The 16,899-nt window shown below is 41.3% G+C and overlaps 1 protein-coding gene across 1 annotated transcript; it reads right to left on the bottom strand.

The window, feature by feature from the left end:
• Positions 1–9,442: 9,442 nt before the first annotated feature.
• Positions 9,443–12,322, bottom strand: zgc:162592 (uncharacterized protein LOC561993 homolog). The gene is made up of 2 exons (XM_012814726.3): positions 11,408–12,322; positions 9,443–10,922 (listed from the first exon to the last, which is right to left on the bottom strand). The coding sequence occupies exons 1-2, from the start codon at positions 12,219–12,221 to the stop codon at positions 10,612–10,614; spliced, it is 1,125 nt and encodes a 374-aa protein (XP_012670180.1). The 5' UTR covers positions 12,222–12,322; the 3' UTR covers positions 9,443–10,611.
• Positions 12,323–16,899: the final 4,577 nt, after the last annotated feature.

Raw genomic sequence — 16,899 nt, forward strand, 5'->3', positions numbered from 1 at the left:
GGTACGGGCCACAAAGACATTCCAGGGCCATTAGGTAAGGGCCATTGTTCTTATCTGAGGTGTCCCAGGTGTGTTTACACCTAACTCGTCAATATGCATTTGTAGGGTCACTCTAAAATTATAAATATATAGTAGTGAAACCACACACACTTTCTAAATGCTAAACTCACCTTTATAAAACTAACACCTGTGTTTACAAAGTTCAGAGTTCAAAAGCCTTGCTCCAAAATCTTTACAATGTATTTTTTGTACAAAGTCTGAGCACCTCTGAAAGTATGTTTTTATAAGGGTTTGTTTAGATCTGATTTAGATCAAATCTTTTTTTTACTACATTCCTTTCATTCCCATGTTATTATTGCTGAGGTATTCTAGAATATAATCATACATGCCACTTTTGCCTCAATGTTTTTAGTTAGGTGAAATAAACAAAAATATCAAGGCATGGCAGACTACCTAAGAGAGTGAAAAACAGGCTCGGACTCAGTAGTGGTTAACACCAAAACGTTGGTTAACACCAAAGTAATTAACTGAAGTAATTATTCAACTAACATAAATATTATTATAATATAATATATTATACAACAATAGCATTTTTCTATCTGTGGATGTATGGGAATAAGGAAAGAGAAATGAAGGATTCAGCTTGTGATGTTTGAGGATTACGGGAACGACAAGTTGTTTTTGAATGCTTCTATGAGGCCAAATGGAATAAGCTTCACTAACTGTAAATGATGATAGGCATATTACCATGTCTCCTGTGGCAGGGATCGGAGGGCTGTAATATTCCCTTGGACACAGGGGGCCTTGGGGGCAAAAAGGTTAGGAATCACTGAACTACATGTAGTCACTACATGTAAGTAAGGAATATACAGTATGTGTCACTGGTATATTGCATCACTCTTGTGTTTATCTTACTTCAGCAGTGTAGATAATAGATGAGTCACACATACTGAGGATGGCAACATGGCAAGGTTGAGGATGGCAAGTTGAAACGAATGAGCAGAGCTAACATGGTATGGTAGAGGATTTTATTCCTGCCTTCCTTTTGTTTGGCAGTTATTCCCTACTTGGGTTAGATGTGCATACCTTCTCATCTTTTTTTCTACACTTATATTTATGAATTTGTTTTACTAACTGGATTTAGCCAATAATAAATAAATTATCATGATATCTGTTCTACATTTACATTTAGTCATTTAGCAGACGCTTTTGTCCAAAGCGACGTACAAGGGAGAGAACAGTCAAGCTAAGAGCAATAAAAAAGCATGGTGTAACAATAAATACTACTTTACATGAGAATTAGAAAAACAACAACCTAGAAAAGAGGAAAAAGAAGTGCAGGAATGTAACTGCTGAAGTGCAAGTTAAGCGCTAGTCAGGTGCCAGTTAGGAGGGGAGGTGCTCTCTGAAGAGTTGGGTCTTCAAAAGCTTCTTGAAGGTAGAGAGGGACGCCCCTGCTCTGGTAGTACTAGGCAGTTCGTTCCACCAACGTGGAACTATAAATGAAAATAGTCTGGATTGCCGTGCTTGCACGGACGGCAGTGCCAAACGACGCTCACTAGACGAGCGCAGCGTCCTGGGTGTAACATTTGCCCTTACAAGAGCATTTAGGTAGGTGGGAGCAGAACCAGTAAGCACTCTGTAGGCAAGCATAAGTGACTTGAACTTAATGCGAGCAGCTACTGGCAGCCAGTGGAGCTCGATGAGTAGCGGGGTGACGTGTGCCCTTTTCGGTTGGTTGAACACCAGACGCGCCGCCGCGTTCTGGATCATCTGTAGTGGTTTCACCACGCAAGCCGGCAGGCCCGTTAGGAGGGCGTTGCAGTAGTCAAGGCGGGAGCTCACCAAGGTTTGCACCAGCAGCTGGGTGGCATACTGGGTTAGGTACGGCCTGATTTTGCGGATGTTGTATAGTGCAAAGCGGCACGACCTGGAGACAGAGGCAATGTGGGCCGTGAAGGTCAGTTGGTCATCAATAATGACCCCGAGGTTTCTTGCTGTTTTGGATGGAGCAAGAGATAAAGAGTCAGTATTGATCTTGATGTTGTGGTGGATGACCTGTTTGGCTGGGAAGACCATCAGTTCCGTTTTGGCCAGGTTCAGCTGAAGGTGGTGATTTTTCATCCATGTGGATATATCAGCGAGACAGTCCGAAATCCGCGTCGAGACCGTGGTGTCCTCAGGAGGGAAAGACAGAAACAGTTGAGTATCATCGGCATAACAGTGGTAGGAAAAACCATGCGAGCGGATGATAGGGCCCAACGAGGTGGTGTAAATGGCAAAGAGAAGTGGTCCCATCACCGAGCCTTGGGGCACCCCAGTGGTGAGGCGGTGAGGTACAGACAGCTGACCTTGCCATGACACGTTGAACGAGCGCCCAGTGAGGTAGGATTCAAACCAGGAGTGCGCATTGCCAGAAATGCCCATACTTGACAGTATGGACAGAAGGATGCGGTGGTTGACTGTATCAAACGCAGCTGATAAGTCAAGCAGGACGAGAGCCGAGGATTGAGCTGCTGCTCTAGCTGTTTTTAAGGCCTCCATTACAGACAACAGGGCTGTTTCGGTGGAGTGACCGCTTTTGAAGCCAGACTGGTTCGGATCGAGGAGATTGTTCTTTGACAGGAACTCGGTGACCTGTTTGGAAGCTGCCCTCTCAATGGTTTTAGATAGGAGCGTGAGAAGTGAGACCGGTCGATAGTTTTCCACCTGAGTGGGATCGAGAGACGGCTTCTTGAGCAGCGGCGTTACCCGAGCCACTTTGAAAAGAGAAGGAAATGTTCCAGAATTAAATGAAGCATTAATCACCTGTGTTATTGCCGGTAAGACGGCAGGCGATATGGCTTGAAGGATGTTGGATGGGATGGGGTCCAGCGGGCATGTAGTTGGACGGCTACCTGTTAGGATTTTGGAGACCTCACTCTCGCTGAGAGGGATGAAAGAAGGAAAAGATGAGCTATTGACGGTTGCGCCCTTAGGGGAGGGGGACAGTTGGTCGAACTGTTGCCCGATGGCTGCCACTTTCTCTGTGAAAAAGGAAGCAAAGTTATCAGCAGTGAGGTTAGTAGCTGGGGGGGGAGGAGGAGGGTAGAGCAGAGTTTTGAAGGTGGAGAATAGTTTCCGAGCGTCAGTTGCACCGTTGATTTTGTCATTGAAAAAAGTCTTCTTAGCAGCAGTGATGCTGGATGAGAAGGAGGCCAGCAGTGTCTGGTAGCTTGCAAGATCGTCCAGCGCGGCAGATTTGTGCCACTTTCTCTCAGCCGCTCTGAGATTGGAGCGCTGCGTTCGGAGGGTATCACTCAGCCACGAATGAGACTGGGTAGATCGAGCAGGTCTGGTGGAAAGTGGACACAAGCTGTCCAAGCATGAGCTCAGAGTGGAGCAGAGAGCTTCGGTGGCATCATTGACACCTAGTGAGGAGAAAGTGGATAAAGGTGGAAGAGCAGAAGAAACCAGAGAGGAAAAGTGGGTGGGAGAGAGGTTGCGGAGGTTGCGCCGGAACGAGACCATCGGAGGGGGGACAGAGGGTTGCTCAATGAGCCGAACATCGAAGCGAATGAAGAAGTGGTCCGAGCAATGCAGAGGGGTTACCGTTAGGTTGTCCGTGGTGCCGTGATGAGGTCAAGCTCTTTTCCTGCTTTGTGAGTTGGTTCTATCATTGGGAGCACAGGACAACTGTAAACACAAGAGCTGACAGTACCTACAGATAAAATAGACAGAATTGGAGCATGAAGCCACAATATGTAGGCTACCATGTCTTACAAGAAATCTCTTTTTATAAATCGTGAAACGTATGAACTTGAATAGTTGCTCAAATACAAGGCACTGCTCTTCAGCTTCAAACAGAGATAGTCTAACATGTACTGTATACAAACACACTCTTTGGTATGCCTGCATATAGTGAGGGTGCCACTTAAAATAGTGTCTTTAACACATTTCAAACAGTTCAGTATAGTGCCACCAACAGTGGCCAAAGCCCTATGTTGTATGTGAGCACACCTGCGACAGGAGAGCCAGTCTGGATATAAGCAGTCTCTGCCAGCCCAGAGTGTTTAGCTGAAGCGCCACTATTAAGCAGTTACTGTGTTGGCTAAATAATACACAGCACTGTCTAGACTAGCTTAAACAAAGGAAACACACACAGCACTGTGTATCCACTTGTGAGCTAAGCCTCCAGACCCATCAAGTTTATTTCATTCATTAGATGCAACAATGTGCCGTCTGTCAAGATGCTAAATAGATTTATTTCCACTATTTGACAGGGACATATACACTCTATGGCGTGGGGATTGCAGATGCCATTCTCCCAAAAGGCGGCCATCCAGAGACAATGCAATCCACCAGATTTTCTTCTCAGGAATAAAGCTCATAGTGAGGAGTGAATCATGTGGTTTATCATTCATCTGTTGATGCACAACATCTCTCTGCTTGGGTTAGAGGTCCTCCATAACAATTTCTACTTTAATTGATTTGGGATGACCCTTTTATCCAAAGCGACTTACAATTGAGGTACTATGCAAGCAAATAGTTGATCAAGGAAAAAAACGTCTAAGTTCCATGAAAAATATGTTTTGTATCATAGGATGCCAGATAGAGAAGAGAAAAAAATGTATTTAATAAAATTCAAGTGTGCCAGATGATGCATAAGAGTTGGGTCTTCAGCTGCCTTTTAGAATAAGGATAGTAATGCTCCAGAGTGTGTGGAGCTGGTCAACTCCTTCCCCCACCGTGGCACCACTGAGGCAAAGAGCTTTGCTTGGTAAAGCAGCAACTTTATGCTTTGTCATGGTCCCACCCCTTGAGCAAGTAATTCAGGTTCAAGCATGCTTCTGAGTCATAGCCTAGCCCAACAAAATACAATTCATATTCAAAATCATATAAAGGGACAGAGATGTATAATTCCACAAAATCCCCTATGATGACTAATGACACCACCATTAACTACATCATATCAGTAGTAAATGAGTGATTTGAGTGCCCTGATACATTTGTGTCAGTGCATCCAGCAGCAAAAAGGCAAAAAGATATAGTGCTATGCACAGAAATTCAAACACTTTGCTGACCCACACAGTGTTGAACTTTAATGAATGAAACGCAAAAGTGGAGCGCAGAATGTGGCCTTGAGGATTAGGGACTGTGTAATGTTCATGGAATGACACAGGGTGGCACCAAATACCTCCAGGAAATATTCTTTCAAAATCAGAGCAACACCTCACATAGTGAGTCAAGAATGGTGATTCTGGATACTGTAATGGTGTAATGTGAATCATGTTAATCCTATCCATTAGTGCTTTGTCCAAAGATGCAACAGGATGCCTCAGGGGAAAAAAAGGATGATTTTGTATATGGTTGGCTGCAGTGGCTTGGAAATACTGTGTTAAATCTGCCAATAGGTTCACAAATTATAATATATACAGTAGATAAAGAATGTGTGAATGCACTACATTATGTTACAAAACTTTGATCAACCAGTTGAACTGAATCTCAAAGGTCACAGATGATTATCGGCATTTAAGAGCCATAGTGACTTGGTATTGGGGGAAAGGCCCTCACATTCCACTGACATTTACAAACGTGCTCAATTGGACATAAAGGATGAGGCAAATATGACCCAACCAAGGCGAGTAGTTAGCACTGCGGTATGACCACATCATCAGAGCCAGGTCCATAGGTCAAACCCAAGGCTGTGCCCACTATGTCAGTTCATGAAGACTGCCAGTGAAGACAGGAGGGAGGTCATAATAGAGCACCGTCCTCAAATACAGCTCAAGTATCACTGCTGCTGGAGAGATGGCAGTGTTCGGATAAGACACTGACAGACACTGTATCACAAATACTGTCCTCACATTTGTCTCCCACTTAATGGATACTAAATATGTCTCCCATTTCCTATCCTGCTATCCCATTATGGTGCTCAGACCAGCTTTCTGATGTCTTGCAAGGCACACACAGACTTTTACTGACTAATCAAGAGGAAGTTCAATCACTTGTTTGTCATGTAACTACTAAAACAATGTGAATATGTTTTCTGTGTTGGTTTCCCATTGCAGACCTTCTGCTCATTCTATCAAACTTGATTTTTTTTGTTTTCATTTAATTGAAAGCCATGTTAAATCGCCCAATGAATAGCTCTCAAATTGCACTCAAATGTTGGTGTTTTCCTGAAATAAAAGCAATGCTGCCCACACTCACATTCAAGAGTCCTCATAGGGCTGAGTGGGCAATCTGAACCAGCATACTTAGTGTTATACATCAAAAGGCACTAATTTCCCTGTAGTGATGTAGTACACCACAAAACACTGAATGTTCACTCCCACAGTGTGGGCAAGTTGTATAATCACCTGAAACCAACAGTAACCTTATGATCAATTAAGCAATGTGGTTCTGCTGGAGTAAAGACTGTTCCGTGTTTTCATAATTGTGTTACCTTATGCAATGTAATACAAATTAAGTAACATGAAGTGCCAGAATTTTGTAACACACAGCCTGATGTCACTTCCAGACTCTGTTTGCCCTATTCTACCAGAGCAAACCAGTGACACGAAGCACTCTGTGCATGTTTGGCCTGAAACCTAGCATGGCAATGTAACATATGTGAATAAACAATGACCTATTCATCAATTCTGCAAGGCACTACTGGTGGAATAAGGAGCCTTAGTTTCCTGTTTTTGCAGGCATAATCTCATTACCTCATACAGTAGCGTAATCTCACACAATCCTTTGGTTGAAACAATTTACCGGTAAAAATAATCATTCCAGCTCTCAGCAGCAAGTCATCTTTAGATTATATTTGAACTATGATCCCATAAAAATACACTGAGAATTCCTTGTGTTCTATGCCTGAATCACTAGGTGGCAGTGCACCATCAGGCAGGTGTAATTGCAGTGGGCCAACATCAGCCAGTTCTCTACTGGACATTTTTAAAACAAGATTTTATTGTGTAACGATCTTTACATATTCAAAATATTGGATTCATTCTTTGTAAACCCTTTAATGAAGTCCCAGCTTTAGTTTTATTTATGAAAATAAACTCTGCATAGAGGTGAGGGGAGTGAAGTGAGAAGGGAACACAATTACCATCTCCCTTAAGGAATGCATTGTAAGACACAATAGTCACAATAGACACAATAATCACTTGCATCACCATAGTGCGCTCATCAGATCCATATCCCTGTTAATTTCCTACCACAAGCACGTTGCCTAGAATGAGATGATCACATATTGTGGACCAGACAGCTGGGTGTGTTTACGCAGGAAATTGCACTGTGATTTCCATGCACCACCATGTAGAGTACTGCATCATGAACACTCTGGAAGGGATGAATCATAATTGTGCAGCCATCATTGTATCCAAATGGCCATGTATAATCAGCTGTCATTCTGTTCTACAGGAATCAACACTGTTGATAATAATTCGTCTAATAACCTAAAATAATATGGTTAAGCTTCCTGATTTTTGTTCTGCTTATTTGTTTCATCTCCATATATGTAAAGGACAAACTGGGAAGAACATGATAAAGAGGATAAATAGCGCACGTATACCATATCACCATAGCAATAGAATATAAAAAACTCTCCTCCCCTGAGTGGTGGCAGAGCTCACCCACCAGAGTCATGGATTTTACAATGAGATTCAAGGTCATGACATCCTGCAGATAGCTTTGATTTTTATTCTCAATAGATAACGTGTCGACCGACAACTGCCTTCAATGCAAAAGACAATGGGTCACATGTTGAGGAGCTCTGTAAATATAACAGCTTGGTTAAAGAGATGGGATTTGGAAAGGAGATGTTACAATCAACTGAGTTATTATTTAATTGTTAGTTTAAATCACATACAACTGACTAATCTCCAGATGTCTGCAGCAAATTCACCGACCAACAACTATGTTGGGTATAGTATCCATATATGTTGTTCTGAATGTATACATCTTATCTATTTGTTTATCAAAGTCTTTACAGTTAATTACCATGGGAAAGCCTCAGCTGCCAAATAATTTCAGTTAATGTGACAAAAGGTATTTAAAATAAATATTTAAAATAAATAAACAGATTGTTTGTTCCAAGGAGATAAACATGTCTGCATGACATTGATTAAATTACCGCATACACATGAGGCATGATAATGGCCTGTATTATAAATGATTATGAGATGAGCTTGAGATGAGCTAGTATAGAGGATGTGACCAATCTTGATGTCTTACTGCCTTCTTTCGTGTATTTGGTTATTCTTCATTCACGACTCAAACTGCAGTACTTCACTTCATTTCCATGGCCTAGCTTTTAAGGCTGACATGCAACAAATGCAAGCAGTAGCTTCAGAGAAGAGAATTTCATGTGATATATATTACGCTTTCTGCTATTTTGTATACCAAACTAATCTTCCTACAAACATGGTCAAATATGTCATGTCCACCTACAGCACAAAGGGTTGTCATGAATGGCTACCCCCCCCCAGTTTAAAAGTGTAAGAATATTGTTTTGTATTACCTGCTGCATTTGTAAATAATTGCAACAAGTGGTGTGATGCTTGCAGTTCTTGAATGATTAAGTAAATAGAACAGGGATGAGCCATGAGGTCAAATGCTGCCGTCACCATTCAACACTTCCATTGGAACAGTTTAAGAACGATCATATAGCCTATACACATATACCACATCCAGCAGTCTGTCAAAGACCACTGTAAAAATAAAGTCGTTGAGTGGGATTGCATGTTGCATTGACAGTTCTGGTTTCCCTGACCAGACATCAAGTGACAGGAGCTATGTATGCTGTTACAGATGGCTGAACGCTCTTGTATTCCTGAATCCATGAATCTCATTTGTATTCTACCCGTCACACATTCCATTCTTATTTCTACACAAGCCCTGGAACATCTTTATAAAGCTTCAGATGCACAGTACAGAAAACGTTGCTTTGCAGGAAATGTGTGATTCTGTAATATTGAAAGCACATTGTTTGGCTGTGTAGTTGAGTAGTTTGCTGTAAAAAAAAAAATCCCTCTACACTTACAACAATGATGTAATTCTGAAAACACTATGAAAACATTTTTAATTGGTTTAATTACACATCTTATACTGTGGAAAAATGTAAACACATACAAAAATAATTATGAATTAAGATACATAGAAAGCGCAAAAACGCTGGGAAACACACTTAAGAAATACATCCTTACTGTAGGTCTTGCTGAACCTTAGCTAACTTACCTGAGCTGCATTCAAAAATGATTGCCTGTCATACAAGGCAGATGCAGTCACTCTGTGCTATTGTCTGTGGTTGTGCTGGGAACATCCAGTCAAAAAATGAAATAAAATTCCATTTCAAGTATAAAAGAGTTTTCCAGAATACTACCTTATGTAAGAGTAATGTGCACCTGAGCATCGTTTAAAATGAGGCATAAACATCCATCACCCATACATAATAAAGAATCTGATTCATGAGCATAATACAATGCAGACTTTATTTCACAATTACATTTTATTCCTAAATGACAAATACAATCAATATTTAATTGTTTTCCATATAAATATAAAATTCAGTATTTACAATACATTTTTGGACAAATTGTTTACAAAATAGTGTTCTTAGCATACATCGCGAGAGCAAGGGTAAAAGCTCTTTGATACAGATCCATTTTGACAAGTTAAGCTACCAAGCAACTCCCATGTTTAAACAAAACACCCCAATGATAACAGACATGTTTTGTTGGAAAATACACTTATTTACATATAGTATATACACATTATTAATATGTCCACCCTATTTTGACACACAAATCGCACAGTCACATATAGCTACCATCTGATTGGCTTTCAGATCACCATGGGCAGGTGACAGAGTGAACGGTCCTACAGGTAGGCTGTTGCAAAGAACAAACGAAGAGAACAATTTGCATGATAAAAGTAAACAACCCTAATTAGTGATACACAAAAGCTTTAGGAGTGTTGATGTGGCACCACCTCAGTGACAACTAGCTTGCATTCTTTCAAAAGACAAGAAAGGGTACCTCCCACACACAGCTGTGATGACCTTTATGCACCGAAACTGCCTAATTGCTTTTGCTTTTGCATAAATTGCAATGCCGAGGCTTAAAGGTTAAGCTTGCCAAGTTGCTGGCAAGCTCAGGTCTTCTGTATCAGAAAAAGAAGCTGGAGAACATGGTCCTCATACAGCATGGAAGTACTCACTGACCAATTTCTGTGATTATTTGCCAACTTGATTTGAAAAGTTTGCTTTCAGCATTTGGTGTTGTTTTATGAGGACTTCTACAGGCATGAGGTGTAGGTTTGGATTTTAAGTTAACTAAAATACACCACTACAGTATGTTGAGCTATAACACAAAAAGGCTTTAAACTAAAACAAAAAAAATTAAAATAAAACTGGAATCCTGAGAAATCTTTCTGATTTGAAGAGCTTCGTCAAACTTGAATATAAAAAAAAAATAAAAATAGATTTTGATAAGAAATGCTGAAAACTTGAAACACTGCCTGAATCCAGTCCAGTCCGGATTTGAAGCTCTTCTGGAGGGGACATTTGGAGTTGACTCCATGGAAGTTGGGTGGTGTTTTGGGTGTGTTCGGTTCACTCCATGATCTTCCAACTCCTCATCCTTAGACATAGGTGTTAGAAGCCAATGTTAGTAGTGTGCAGGTGGATGAAACACTAGAGGAGCGTTCCTGGAAAGCGTTGTTGTTGTTCCACACTCTATGGTCCTCGTGGAACCCTGTAACAGGAATGCACCCCATTGCCTTGCACAGTTCAGGACAAAGACCCCAGAAAAGTCTTCCTACGATTGTGTAAAACTTCCTTCGAAAACTCTGGTTGATCCAGAAGTAGAAGATGCAGTTCAGGAAACCATTGGAGGTGGGTAACCACACAGCCACGAATTCCATCCACTCCGAGACGCCATTGCCTGAGATGGCTGGGGGGAAAAAGAGCAAGACATAGCATAGCTGATGAGTACTGATGAAGCACCATTCTCTACTATGTACACTGTAGGTTCACCCAGTATTAGCTTATGTGGATTATAGCCATATGATTTCTATTTCAGATGACCTCAGAAGCAATCCTTTAGATACACCTACTCAAGAGTGTAGGAAGTATTTTTTTTTTTGCAAAAAAAGAAACTGTGGGGCGTATACTGATGATATTACTCTGAAGGCATGACAAATAATGTGTTCCCAAATATTACTGTGCACTACACGCTTCCGTTTCAGCCCTTTTTAGGTTTTTGTTTACAGGTCCATCCCCCCTAAATAATCAACAGATGCATAAAAACACCTCCAACAAAAATCAACATACACAGTAGACACATGAAACTCTGAAAACAATCAATATTCCCCTATATTAGTTTAGGTCTAGAAATTACTGAAGCACTTCAAGAGTACAATTAGTGTTGACGCTTACCATTGTAAATCATTATAGCCATGCAAGGTGTCCAACATGCATAATAGGCTGCCATTACAGGAACGAGCACACGGGATGCCACGTTAGGCCTGCTGCGTCCATTCAGATAACTTTTTCTCAGTCTCTTTTGTTGTCTCTTGGCTGCGAACCAAAGTCGCAGGTTGCAATAGGTCATGACGATTGAGCATGGGAAGAAAATTAATCCCGTTAAGGTAAACGAGTAGGCAACATTACTGGAGTAAGATGGATTGCAGACCAGTGACGCTGTGGAGAAGTGTACTTCAATAATCCCTTCAGGTAAAGAGATGGGCAACAACAACACGGGCGGGAAAAGCCATGCGAAGGCAATTAAGAGCAACGCACGTCTTCTTGTCATTAGAGATCTGTATCTCAGCGGATAAAACACAGCGATGTACCTCTCAAAACTTATAGTGGCCAGTGTGTACATGCAAGTAGAATACACTGTTGAGTTAAAAAATGCTACAATGTGACAGAATGGATCGGGCTCCATACTAGAGTTCTTTACCAGGCTCACGCAGAGATTTAAGGGCATTACAATGAGACCAAACGCGGAATCAGCCCCAGTTAAAGACAGCAGGAAGTATCTGGAATTCCTTGACCATCCAGCCACTGATGAGGATATAACAGATATAACAGCAATGTTTCCCAATGTGATCATTACTCCTAAAACTATTATTATAACAATCTTTACAGGTCGATGTGCCAACTCCATTGCATGATGGCTGTCCATGTACGTCAGATTGTGGTCATCATTACTGGTTGTCAGCGCGGATACATTCTGCCACTCCAGCATGATTGCTTATCCCAAATCAGTTATCATTTACATGACTAGGCCTACGTGTCATTGTCTAAAAGTCTACCAAACAAAATCTCAGTGGACCCGTGGAACCAGCATGCTCGAAGGCAAATTTGCATGACAATTAAGTATTCCCCATCAACAATACAGAACTCACCTGTGCCAGATAAGGACATGTCACATGACCGCTAATTGATGAACGTCCCTTAACACATTTAAAATGGGCTTTCAAGTTGTCATATTCAGCTCCGTAAATTTGTTTTCGTCAGTGTGATACTGAGAGGGAAAGTGATGTAAGGGGTTTGAACTGAATGCCCTTGGTTTAGATTAAATTTAGAGTATTATTTCGATTTAACCGGTAAATGCAGTCGCTGCCTCTATGTATATGATGCGTGCATTAGGATGTTTCTTGAGGCACAGCACGGTCACCCTCTGGTGCAGACAGGTAATATCTGTCCTGGCATTTAGAGCAAATTATCGTGCTTATTTTTGGTTGACGTCCCTGACCTAAGGGAAAGTTAAAACATACGCCCCTAGTGGTTGCGTTCTTACCACAAAGCAGTTTAGCATACATAGAAGATCTAAATAAATAAAACCACTACGAGGCCATAACAGTGAAGTTATCGAAAACAAATATGTGTACAGTAATAACTAACCATTTTGGCAGCAAAAACGGCATTTTGATCTGTTGGTGACGTCATCTTTAAGACATTATTAATTGTAGTTTCTTATCACCTCGTTAAAAAATCGAAATAATTCAAATTGTGGCTGAAACTGAACAATGATAACAACAATAAATAAAGAGTATATCAAAGCATGTCATGGAAGCCATTCGTCTAACTTTTCGAAGTTTTTTTTTTCTAAAAAAAAAAACGTCTCTGCGTCAGGAACGCTACCATGATGGTGGTTCGGTGGTCAATAAATGCTAAGTACATTTATACAAAGAAACTGATATTGTTCCTTAAATATACATATACATTTCTCGAAATGCTCAAAATTAACATACGTATATATTGGTCATAAAGTCACACTCATGCCTCATATTTACTAAACAAGTGGCAAAACCACAGAGCATATCTGCCAGACCTGCTTCACACCCTGTCAGTGTACAGCCACCATATCCACAAGCTAAAGTGCCTTACATTTTCACTCAGAACAAGATGTACAAACACACCTTTTAGTCTATTTTTCCAGAAAATTTATCATTCAAGATAACACACTTTTCTTGGAACGGAACAGGGGTCCTAAAAACCTGCCATGCTGCTCCAGGGTTGACCCTTGAGAGACATTAAAAGGCCCCTAGCAATACACAAGTGTATACATGGGCCTACAGCAATGAATGCAAGTGGTCTAGAACTAGACTGATCCAGTGGCGTCATTAGGTCTGACCACTCGGGGCTATAGCCATGAATATTTTAAAACGATAAATAAACATTGAAACAGAGTTTAAATTGACTTGCAGAGGGGGCAGTAATCAAGTGCTGCAATTGGTGTAAAGTTTTCACTATTTTGGGCTGAGGTAAAGCAATTTAAATGTATTTTACTACGGCTTTGCTCCTCGTGCAAGACTCATATTTATGGTTCTGGGTGGAAATAACAATCGTTGTATGTAGTACCTACATGCTTAAGTAATCAGAAGTAATCCCACTAAACCACAAGTGCTCAATGAAAACTGAATATTTAGATTCGAGGTTTGGAGATTTAGAGGCAACACAAGCAAAAATCCTTACTGTCGGAAAGTAGGTCTGCATTGTTTTATAACCCAGTTCTGTAATGGGCGTTACGTTTAGAAAAAGCTCTTCATCTCAGGGTCTTCATCCCGGTGCTGTGGCCTCTGCATCAGGTGCAGCCTGCAGTACAGCGATGCTTTCTAACGGAGGATTTAAACCAGACAGGTGCAGCACACTGGAGCACTCTGCAGCTTACAGCTCACCCCCTGGGAGTGGCCAGAGCCGAGGACATTAGTCTGAGCAGATGACAAAACAACCATCGCTGCCTCGAAAACTTCCAGATACAGAGCGACTGGGGCCAGGATGTGATCATTTGGCTTGTGACCAGTGCATGCATCAAAGGTATTTTTCAGGCAGATCTTCACAGTGGGGTCCATTAGCAGCTGTCTTCATTGTTCCGGTGCTGAGTCAGGCAGCTGTGCTCGGGCCTGCATGAACAATGACCCCTGCAGAAGGTGTTCAAACAGAGCGTGATACAGTGCATGAAACATATACTAACACCACTTGCATACACCTGACCGCACAGTGTTTCATTTGGGTTGTAATCTGGTCACTTCTGTGTATCATGTCAAGGCATTTTCATATCTAATCTGAAAGAGTGTATTGAAATGTGACCAGTAGTTTATATTCAGTTCATGCTTTGGGGAATGTGTGGAATTGCGTGAGCAGGTCTGAATGAAGTTGTGTGTATGTACCCACACCCTAGTGCGCTATCAGCAAAAATGCTCTGTTTACAAGAGTCTGCTTATTTAGTTTTCTTCTGTGGCTGTGGGGTCCCCAAGAGGTATGTTTTGCCAGGAAATGGATGGTGTCAAACATGTCTCCTAGCTTAACTTGAATTGTTAACTATAATTGTTTTATGCCAACTTCCTTTTTTACTACAGAGTATACTAAAAGCTAAATCTTACTACCCCAGCCCCTTGTCCTCATACCCAAAAGAGGACACACAATTAAATTCTGACAGCATGCTGGGATTAGGTTGATAGATGGATACTTTATTAATCCCGAGGGAAATTTAGGTCATCCATAGTAGTTTATACACTTATGCACTTGTGCAACTCACAGACATACATACATAAATCACATACACATAGGGAGAACATGTTCACAGGGAGTGGGGTGTTTACAGATACAGGAATGGATCGGACCCTATGGTACATTATGCATAGATTGAGAAAGTGTTGATGTCCACGAGGAAAGTGTTCTTGTGCTGCAAGTGTGGATAGTGCAAAGAGATAGTGTTCATGTGCTTGTGCTTGTGCTTGTGTGGATAATGCAAAGTTCTTGTGCTTGTGTGTGTGGATAGTCCAAAGAGATATAAGTTGTTCAGTCTGTGCAAGGGTCTAGTATAGCCAGTAGAGGGATGAGAAGAGAAGAGAAGGGCAGAGAAGTCCATCTCCCTCCCCCTCCCCTTCTGCATGACGTTATAAAGCTGGATGGCCCTGGGGACAAAGGACTTCCTCAGCCTGTCCGATAAGCATGACAGTGACCGGAGTCTGCCACTGAATATGCTTTTATGTCTGTTGAGAGTACTATGTAGTGGGTGGTGGACATTGTCCAAGATAGTCAGCAACCTACTCAGGGTCCTTCTCTCCGCCACCGTTGTGAGGCAGTCCAGTTTGGTTGGGGATCAGATAAACCTTTGTGAAGTATCAACTTGCACAATAGTGTGGAATAATATCAGATACATATTCAAAACAGGACAAAGAAAAGGTATGGAGCAGGGTACAGAGAATAGTTCTAGACCTAGCCCTACCATACCCATGTAAAAAACGTTCAAGTAAATATTGTATTATGTGCCTAGCCTAGAATGGGTGGGTGACGAACAAGACAACCAAAGTTGTGTACTTAGCTAGCTTTTTGACTAACTGGTCAAGAAGCAATGCACACACTTTCAAAAACATCAAGGACATCGTCATCCTCTTCCTTCCATAACAGTAATGTCATGCAATCTCCCACTGAACCTGCAATCTCCTGATCCAAAGCCACTGATTAACCCTTTGACTTGACTCTGACTCCTGTAATGGCCTAATAGTGTACAAAAGTATAGGGGAGGCTGGTTCAGCAGCCACACGTGTCTTCTTATGTGATATATGTAGGCACGCACACACACACACACACACACTCATAAACACACAGAGAGAGAGAGAGAGAGCGAAGGGGGGACTGATTGTTGTTGTAAACCACGGACACTGTCCATGGTGCTGAAATATGTACAACTCTTGAACTGAAGGACCCAATTCTTTATTTGGGACTAAATAACACATGCCACTGTGTCTGTTCTTTTTACTCTGTTTCCAACCTAATTTGTTCTTTTGTAAAATAGATTTTTGTTTATTATTTAGTGATTTTTAAAGCAGAGTTTTACAAGAAGTTGGATATTTTTAAGTGCCTCTCAGTGATGCCTCTGACATGGAACTGGCACACCAACCCCTTAAAGGCACACCGTCTAGTCTTTGTTGTCAAAGAACGACTTTCTTCTATTGATGTAACTCTGCTTTTCATGTATATTTTCTGTTTATATTATTGTGTTTGTTTGTATTTTTAGAGGCTGAAGAAGAACAAAATATCTAATTCTCCAGTGGCCTGAAGTTCAGCTGCAGCAAATAAAGTTTCATGTAAGGGTTTATCAGCCACTCCAGTGGCACAGTGGTGCTGTTCTGTGCCTTTGCACACAGGCAATGCAATTTTAATTATTGTACAACTACCTAACTTGTACTTTGCTACTCGGCAACTGTTTTCTGGTCAATTGCTTGCCATTAGTCTAATTAGCTTAGAGTGAACACAACTGCTGGGGCACATTAACAACGTAATATTTTAAAGAAATGAAAGACAATACCATCAGACCTTAAAAGCTATGCAAATATAACACTTCTGGCCCACAGATTGCATTAAGATCCAGAACTATGGTGCATCCATCCAGGCTTTGCAAAGTGCATGAGTCA

This window comes from Clupea harengus, chromosome 6, assembly GCF_900700415.2.
Source record: "Clupea harengus chromosome 6, Ch_v2.0.2, whole genome shotgun sequence".
Lineage (NCBI taxonomy): Eukaryota > Metazoa > Chordata > Actinopteri > Clupeiformes > Clupeidae > Clupea > Clupea harengus.